General features: G+C 55.8%; 1 protein-coding gene across 1 annotated transcript in view; it reads left to right on the top strand.

The window, feature by feature from the left end:
• The window catches only part of LOC122547378 (lysine-specific demethylase 5C-like), a gene marked incomplete at both ends in the record, with an annotated part of 24508 nt that overhangs the window by 8547 nt on the left and 6672 nt on the right, over window positions 1-9289 (top strand). The window contains 7 exons of the mRNA XM_043686005.1: window positions 1030-1211; window positions 2160-2322; window positions 2860-2979; window positions 3608-3802; window positions 5115-5296; window positions 8366-8490; window positions 9068-9218. Of these exons, the coding sequence (XP_043541940.1) occupies window positions 1030-1211; window positions 2160-2322; window positions 2860-2979; window positions 3608-3802; window positions 5115-5296; window positions 8366-8490; window positions 9068-9218 (1118 nt within the window). The remainder of the gene's footprint in view (window positions 1-1029; window positions 1212-2159; window positions 2323-2859; window positions 2980-3607; window positions 3803-5114; window positions 5297-8365; window positions 8491-9067; window positions 9219-9289) is intronic.

The raw sequence follows: 9289 nt of genomic DNA, 5'->3' as shown, positions 1-9289 counted from the left end.
AGGTAGATAGGATAGTGAAGAAGGCGTTTGGTATGCTTTCCTTTATTGGTCAGAGTATTGAGTACAGGAGTTGGGAGGTCATGTTGCGGCTGTACAGGACATTGGTTAGGCCACTGTTGAAATATTGTGTGCAAGGAAAGATGTTGTGAAACTTGAAAGGGTTCAGAAAAGATTTACAAGGATGTTGCCAGGGTTGGAGGATCTGAGCTATTGGGAGAGGCTGAACAGGCTGGGGCTGTTTTCCCTGGAGCGTCGGAGGCTGAGGGGTGACCTTATAGAGGTTTACAAAATTATGAGGGACATGGATAGGATAAGTAGGCAAAGTCTTTTTCCTGGGATCGGGGAGTCCAGAACTAGAGGGGCATAGGTATAGGGTGAGAGGGGAAAGATATAAAAGAGACCTAAGGGGCAACTTTTTCACGCAGAGGGGCCGGTACAATTGCAACATTTAAGAGGCATCTGGATGGGTATATGAATAGGAAAGGTTTGGAGGGATATGGGCCGGGTGCTGGCAGGTGGGACTAGATTGGGTTGGGATATCTGGTCGGCATGGACGGGTTGGACCGAAGGGTCTGTTTCCATACTGTACATCCCTATGACTATATTTCAAAGAACGTTTGGCTAAGTCCATGAATAGGAAAGGTTTGGAGGGCAATGCGTCAGGAGCAGGCAGCTGGGATGACAGGGCGTTCAGGTATAACCTATGTTTTGTCAGGGAGAATGGGCTGGAAGTGATTGATGAGGCATGGACACTGTGTGGATAACACAAACTTTCTGCTGCTCTGACATAGCAGTTTGCTGTTTGTTATCTTCTCCCGAGTGGCTACAGAGGAGCACAGCTGACACGTTCTCCCAGAACAGTGTGTCGCTTGGTTTGGCCTTAGGTTCAGTGTGGACTGGTTGAACTAAAGTGCTATGGGGTGGATAATGTGCTGTTGCAGCTTCGAGAGGGGCTGAGTGGCCTCCTGCTCCAAACTGGTGGCTGTGTGTTCAGGCCTGTCTCTCTGTGTTCACTCTCCATCCCTACAGCAGTACACAGAGTGTGGCTGGAACCTCAATGTGATGCCTGTCCTGGACCAGTCAGTCCTGTGCCACATCAATGCTGACATCTCTGGAATGAAGGTGCCCTGGCTCTACGTGGGCATGTGCTTTGCGGCCTTCTGTTGGCACATAGAGGATCATTGGAGCTATTCCATTAACTACCTGCACTGGTGAGTCCCCTCGACACAGGGCCAGCACTGCACTGCGTCTTAGAGACTGTACTCGGCTCTCACAGGGATGGCCTGTCCCCCCCTCCCAATGACAATACCAGCACAGCCCACACTCCGTCTCCCACTCACAGGGATGGCCTGTCCCCCACTCCCAATGACAATACCAGCACAGCCCACACTCCATCTCCCACTCACTGAGGGGGCCTGTCCCCCTCTCCCAATGACAATACCAGCACAGCCCACACTCCATCTCCCACTCACAGGGACGGCCTGTCCCCCTCTCCCAATGACAATACCAGCACAGCCCACACTCCGTCTCCCACTCACTGAGGGGGCCTGTCCCCCTCTCCCAATGACAATACCAGCACAGCCCACACCCCGTCTCCCACTCACAGGGAGGGCCTGTCCCCCTCTCCCAATGACAATACCAGCACAGCCCACACGCCATTTCCCAATCACTGAGAGCTGGATGAGGACATGAGAAAGATTGGGAGGAGTGGGGTGAGGTGGGTAGAAGGCAGGTACAGCAGCAACGAGGGGCCGAATGGGCTGCTTCTCTCCTGTTCCCGTTGCTTTCTTGATGATGGATGTTGCTGTGAGATAGAGAGCCCTTGGCCAGCGAGGGAGTGGGCAGGGAGTCGGTGGTTTTTAATTTTCTGTGTCTCTGTGTGTGTCTGTGTCTGTCCCTGTGTGCGCCTGTGTCTGTCTCTGTGTGTGTATCTAATGCATGTGTGTCTGTGTCTGTCTCTGTGTGCACGCGCTTGTGTCTCTGCCTGTCTCTGTGTGTGCACGCGCCTGTGTCTCTGCTTGTGTGCGTGTGTCTGTGTGTCTCTCTATGCGTGTGTCTGTGTGTCTGTCTATGTCTCTATGCGTGTGTGTATCTGTGTCTGTGTGTGTGTGCGTCTGTGTGCGCGCGCCTGTGTCATGTGTGTGCGTGTCTCCCCCCAGGGGTGAGCCGAAGACCTGGTATGGCGTCCCCTCGTATGCAGCCGAGCAGCTGGAGGCCGTGATGAAGAAGCTGACCCCGGAGCTGTTTGAGAGTCAACCCGACCTCCTGCACCAACTGGTCACCATCATGAACCCCAACATCCTCATGTCCCACGGTGTACCGGTAAGGAGCAGGGTCAGGGTGGGCCAGGACTGCGCTGCACAGCTCCCCCACCCCTTCCCATTCCCCCCCCCCCCCACCCCCACCCCATCCCCCCGTACCCCTCAACCCTCCCCATGCCACTACCCGCTCTGCTCCCTCCCACTCCATCCCCCGTGCCAGGGGACAGTGTAGAGGTAGCTTTACTCTGTATCTAACCCCCTGTCCTGGGAGTGTTTGATGGGGGGGACAGTGTAGAGGGAGCTTTACTCTATCTAACCCCATGCTGTCCCTGTCCCTGGGAGTGTTTGATGGGGGACAATGTAGAGGGAGCTTTACTCTGTATCTAACCCCGTGCTGTCCCTAACCCCGTGCTGTCCCTGTCCCTGGGAGTGTTTGATGGGGGACAGTGTAGAGGGAGCTTTACTCTGTATCTAACCCCGTGCTGTCCCTAACCCCCTGCTGTCCCAGTCCCTGGGAGTGTGAGATGGGGTCAGTGTAGAGGGAGCTTTACCGTGTATCTAACCCTGTGCTGGAGCTGATGTCTTTGCCGTGTTCCAGGTGGTGCGGACTAACCAGTGTGCCGGGGAGTTTGTGATCACCTTCCCGAGGGCCTACCACAGTGGCTTTAACCAAGGGTACAACTTCGCTGAGGCTGTCAACTTCTGCACCGCTGACTGGGTAGGTCAGGGTCCGTCAGCTCCCCCCCCCCAGGGGGAGTGGGGGGAGGGAGACATCGTGGTCTGTCAGCTCCCCCTGGGCAGTACACCCAGCCTCCCAGGGGGAGTGGGGGGAGGGAGACATCGTGGTCTGTCAGCTCCCCCCTGGGCAGTACACCCAGCCCCCCCAGGGGGAGGGGGAGACATCGCGGTCTGTCAGCTCCCCCCGGGCAGTACACCCAGCCCCCCAGGGGGGGAGGGGGAGACATCGCGGTCTGTCAGCTCCCCCTGGGCAGTACACCCAGCCTCCCCAGGGGGAGGGGGAGACATCGCGGTCTGTCAGCTCCCCCCCTGGGCAGTACACCCAGCCCTCCCAAGGGGAGGGGGAGCGACTATGGTGGGGGAGGAGGAGGGAGGGGTGGGGGGTGGTATAGGGAATCAGGAGGGAGAGGTGAACCTGCTCTCTTAGCCACTCCTAAAGTTCAAAGGGCATGAGCGTGCCCGTGGGGAATGTGTTGGGTCAGCTCTCTGGGCAGGATGTGTAAGGGGGTATTGTCATTGGTGACGGTGCCCCCTGCCCTGGCCTATGGAGAGCTCTCCCTGCTGCTGTTGTGTCTCTGTGCTAACCGTGTGCTCTCCATCCCCCCCAGCTACCAGCTGGGCGTCGCTGTATTGAACATTACCGCTGGCTGAGGCGTTACTGCGTGTTCTCCCATGAGGAGCTGATCTGTAAGATGGCAGCATGTGCAGAGAAACTTGACCTCAATCTGGCAGCTGCTGTTCACAAAGAGATGTTCATCATGGTGCAGGAGGAACGTAAACTCCGCAAGTCTCTGCTGGACAAGGTACGCGCGCTCACACGCGCGCTCACACGCGCGCTCACGCTCACACACACACACTGACACCCCCCCACCCCCAGCATGGGTCCTGCCGTGGCTACACACTGCCTCCAGCTCACGTTCGGTTCCTCTGGTCATTGGGGACTGGGTGCTGACTCTGAGGAAAGTGGGGTACCGCGTGTGTGCCCCACAGATGGACAGACACACCGCACTGGCAGTAGGTCCAGTAATGCCCATGTTAGGGGCAGCAGACTGCCGAGAGACAGGAAGGCCGTTTGGCCCATCGATCCTGCTCCCTCTGCCAATTCCATTAGCGCCCAGAATTCAGTCAGCTGCAGCTTCTCCCTCGCCCCCTGTGTACGCTTGCACGCACACGTACGCACACACATGGTCTCTCCCCACATCCAACACTCCCATCACACGGGCAGGACCGCATTAAGTACACAGTAAAACATTCTCTAACCTATTAAACTGAAAGTAAAGCTTTTTCTACACTGTCACCCCCATCAAACATTCCCAGGGACAGCACGGGGTTAGATACAGAGTAAAGCTTCCTCTACACAGTCCCCCATCGAACACTGCCAGGACAGGGACAGCACAGGGTTAGATACACCTTAAAGCTCCCTATACATTGTCCCCATCAAACACTCCCAGGACATGGACGGCACTTGGTTATATACAGAGTAAAGCTCCCTCTACACTGTTCCACCACATCAAACACTCCCAGGGACAGGGACAGCATGGGGTTAGATACAGAGTAAAGCTCCCTCTACACTGTCCCCCCATCAAACACTCCCAGGAATAGGAATAGCACGGGGTTAGATACAGAGTAAAGCTCCCTCTACACTGTTCCCCCCATCTCACACTCCCAGGGACAGGGACAGCATGGGGTTAGATACAGAGTAAAGCTCCCTCTACACTGTCCCCCCCATCAAACACTCCCAGGAATAGGGATAGCACGGGGTTAGATACAGAGTAAAGCTCCCTCTACACTGTCCCCCCATCAAACACTCCCAAGAATAGGGATAGCACGGGGTTAGATACAGAGTAAAGCTCCCTCTACACTGTCCCCCCATCAAACACACCCAGGAATAGGGGCAGCACGGGGTTAGATACAGAGTAAAGCTCCCTCTACACTGTCCCCCCATCAAACACTCCCAGGAATAGGGGCAGCACGGGGTTAGATACAGAGTAAAGCTCTCTCTACACTGTCCCCCATCCAGTGCCCCCAGGGACAGGGCCAGCACTGGGTATGACGTGCCCCCCCCCCCCCCCTCTCCCCTTGCCACCCGGTGCCTGACTGTGATCTCTCCTCCAGGGTATCAGCGAGGCAGAGCGAGAAGCCTTTGAGCTCCTGCCTGACGATGAGAGACAGTGCGACAAGTGTAAGACAACCTGTTTCCTGTCGGCCCTGGCGTGTTACGACTGTCCAGAGAGGCTGGTGTGTCTCTACCACATTGATGATCTATGCAACTGCCCTCCCAACAGGCACTATCTCAGGTAGGGAGCTGGGGGTGTGTTCCCACTGCCCTCCCCACGGGCACTAACTGAGGTAGGGAGCTGGGGGTGTGTACCCACTGCCCTCCCCATGGGCACTATCTCAGGTAGGGAGCTGGGGGTGTGTTCCCTCTGCCCTCCCCACGGGCACTAACTGAGGTAGGGAGCTGGGGGGTGTGTTCCCTCTGCCCTCCCAACGGGCACTAACTGAGGTAGGGAGCTGGGGGTGTGTTCCCACTGCCCACCCCACGGGCACTATCTCAGGTAGGGAGCTGGGGGTGTGTTCCCTCTGCCCTCCCAACGGGCACTAACTGAGGTAGGGAGCTGGGTGTGTTCCCTCTGCCCTCTCCATGGGCACTAACTGAGGTAGGGGGCTGGGTGTGAGATCCCACTGCCCTCCCCACGGGCACTAACTGAGGTAGGGAGCTGGGTGTGTGATCCCACTGCCCTCCCCAAGGGCACTAACTGAGGTAGGGAGCTGGGGGTGTGTACCCACTGCCCTCCCCACGGGCACTAACTGAGGTAGGGAGCTGGGGGTGTGATCCCACTGCCCTCCCCAAGGGCACTAACTGAGGTAGGGAGCTGGGGGTGTGTACCCACTGCCCTCCCCATGGGCACTAACTGAGGTAGGGAGCTGGGGGTGTGTTCCCACTGCCCTCTCCATGGGCACTAACTGAGGTAGGGGGCTGGGTGTGTGATCCCACTGCCCTCCCCATGGGCACTATCTCAGGTAGGGAGCTGGGTGTGTGATCCCACTGCCCTCCCCAAGGGCACTAACTGAGGTAGGGGGCTGGGTGTGTGATCCCTCTGCCCTCTCCATGGGCACTAACTGAGGTAGGGAGCTGGGGGTGTGTACCCACTGCCCTCCCCACGGGCACTAACTGAGGTAGGGAGCTGGAGGTGTGTTCCCACTGCCCTCCCCATGGGCACTAACTGAGGTAGGGACATGGGTGTGTGTTCCCTCTGCCCTCCCCATGGGCACTAACTGAGGTAGGGAGCTGGGGGTGTGTTCCCACTGCCCTGCCCATGGGCACTAACTGAGGTAGGGAGCTGGGGGTGTGTTCCCACTGCCCTCCCCACGGGCACTATCTCAGGTAGGGAGCTGGGGGTGTGTACCCACTGCCCTCTCCATGGGCACTAACTGAGGTAGGGAGCTGGGTTTGTGTTCCCACTGCCCTCCCCATGGGCACTAACTGAGGTAGGGAGCTGGGGGTGTGTTCCCACTGCCCTCCCCACGGGCACTAACTGAGGTAGGGAGCTGGGTGTGTGATCCCACTGCCCTCTCCATGGGCACTAACTGAGGTAGGGAGCTGGGTGTGTGATCCCACTGCCCCCTCCATGGGCACTAACTGAGGTAGGGAGCTGGGAGTGTGTTCCTTCTGCATAATTCTGCTTTCCCCTGACTGATGCTGCCAGTCCTGCTGAGTTTTTATTTCTGGTTTCCTCTGTTCTGTATGTTTTTATTCTGTGATGTGTTTCTGCCCTTCCAACCAAGCGGCTGACAGAAATGTCGCGCTCCCTTGGCACTGTCCCTTTCAAACTGTCCTGCGTTAGGATTAAATACAGAGTAAAGCGCCCTCAGCTCTGATTCAACAGAAAAGTCAAGTTTTCTTGAGTTGTTGGAACTCAAAAGAAAGTTCTTTGACCCTTCTAAAATAAAAATGCTACAGTCTCAACTCTATCTCCACCAAAAGCCCCTGGCATTGAAATGCAGAGGAGAGTTCCTCTATGTATTTTGAACTGAAAGTAAAGTTCCCTCGACACCCTCCCCATTTAAAAACCCCCGGGACAGGGGCATGGGCTTAAGATGCAGAGAAAAATTGCTTCTCCTCATTTGAACTGAAAATAAAGTTCCCCTCGCTATCCCACCCCCTCCGAGACAGGGGTGTGCCCCCTCTCTGTCCACGCTATCCGTTCTGACAATGTGCTCTCCCCACGATGACTTTCTGCTGTTTGTATAAAATATCAAGCCTTTGCAGCTGTGCCGACACAGAGGGGAACTCCTCTGTTACTTAAACCCAAACTCCCAGAAAACGATCACCCCTCTTCGTCATCTGTTTAAAAATGAGTGACAGAGAACTCCCAAATTCCACTGTTCAAAAAAAAAACATCAATTTATTTTTTAACTCTAACCATGAACATTAAACAACTATTCACAACTCTAAGCCTCCCTTCTGTTAACTGCTTATTATCTGTCTCCAACTCAACAATATGCTGTTCCAGTAAAACACTTATTAAAATTACATCACTTTAACTTCAAAACCACACAGCTGATGTCATCTGTCATCTTCCGGTTACTGACCTCCCTGAGTCACTGTCCTTTTTACTGCGAGTATTTTTCCTACGAAAAGTTACCCTTGGTAGCAAGTGTTTCCTAATTTCTTGGAGAGCAAGCTGTTGGCTCTCCCTGCGTTTCTGTGTCTACGGCAGTGACTCTCCGACCAATTTTCAAAATGTCTGCATTGTTATGCCCCTAACATTGGATCGTCTCATTGGTTCGATGCTGGCAAAACAATAAACTCAAGCTCAGATGGGAGTTAGTATCCTGGGCCGTAATTCAAACTGGTTAAATTCAGATTGTTGTCAAAACAGCAACTGGAACTCGGGTATCTACTTCACGTCCAAATGTTTCATGTTTTCAATTTTCTGGGACTTGCCTAATCATACAAACAGGAGCTTGTAATCTCTCAGTTCAGAACGGCATTCACTCTGTCCTAAAGGTACAGTACACACCTTCATCTTCATAGCACAGCCCTAACCCACATCCCCGATCAAGGGCCTATGCCCGAAACGGTGACTCTCCCACCCCTCGGATGCTGCCCGACCTGCTGTGCTTTACCGGCATCACACTTTTTGACTCTGAACTGCAGCATCTGCGGTCCTCCCTTTCCCCTAACCCACATCTAGAAACCCCAGCAACGTGCCCCCATTTTAACCACGCGGTGGTGGTGGTGATAACCACGTTACTGCGTGCTCCCGGCTGGTGGCCAGGGCGGGGTGGGTTGGGGGAGGGATTGGGAGTGGAGCAGTGACCTGACGGTGGGAGTGGGGTGCTCTCTCTGTCCCTGGCAGGTATCGGTACACCCTGGATGAGCTGCCGGCCATGCTGCACAAGCTGAAGATCCGCGCAGAGTCCTTCGACACCTGGGGGAGTAAAGTCAAGACAGCGCTGGAGATGGAAGGCCAACAGAAGAGAAGTAAGCAGCAGCCTCCCCCGTTTGGGCAGGCCAGGCGGGGGCTGGGTGAATCCCACCCCAGTGGGATTAAAGCCGGGAATCCTAACATTGCTTACTGTGGTGGGCAGCTCGATTGTGTCCTGGACAAACAAGCCCCATCTGGGTGATGGGTGACCTCAGGCCACCGCGCAGTAACGCATCTGTGTGTATGTGTGTGCGCGCATCTGTGTGTATGTGTGTGCGCGCATCTGTGTGTATGTGTGTGCGCGCATCTGTGTGTGCGCGCATCTGTGTGTGCGCGCATCTGTGTGTGCGCGCATCTGTGTGTGCGCGCATCTGTGTGTGCGCGCATCTGTGTGTGCGCGTGTGCGCGCCCTCTGGGAAATTGTGGACGGGCACCGAATGCCCCGCCATCCTGAGGGGACATCTCTGAGATGTCAGCGTGTCTGGGGTTATCTCCTCTTCTCCCCCCCAACCCCCGATTAATGGGGAGGGGTCTCTGGGCCTCTCCCAAGATGGCCGCCGGGTTGGACTGTGTGAGATGGAGCTGGTACCTTCTCATTCGCTTCTGTCTCCCCACAACCCCCTCTCCCCCCAGCTCTGGACGACCTGAAGGCCCTGGTCACAGAGGCCAAAGAGAAGAAGTTTCCGGAGAACCGGCTCCTGCAGCAGCTGAAGGGCAGCATCGAGGAGGTGGAGAAGTGTGTGGCTGAGGCCGTTCAGCTGGCTTCCACTCGCAAGGGGGACAGGTACGGGGGAGGGGGCAGGGGGAGGGGGAGGCAGGGTTCAGCGCTCCCTTGACACATCACTTTAAACCTTC

Source organism: Chiloscyllium plagiosum, unplaced genomic scaffold (genome assembly GCF_004010195.1).
Source record: "Chiloscyllium plagiosum isolate BGI_BamShark_2017 unplaced genomic scaffold, ASM401019v2 scaf_12308, whole genome shotgun sequence".
Taxonomy (NCBI): Eukaryota; Metazoa; Chordata; class Chondrichthyes; order Orectolobiformes; family Hemiscylliidae; genus Chiloscyllium; species Chiloscyllium plagiosum.
The sequence above is the reverse complement of the archived record's forward strand: the minus strand, read 5'-3'. Positions and strand labels throughout refer to the sequence as shown.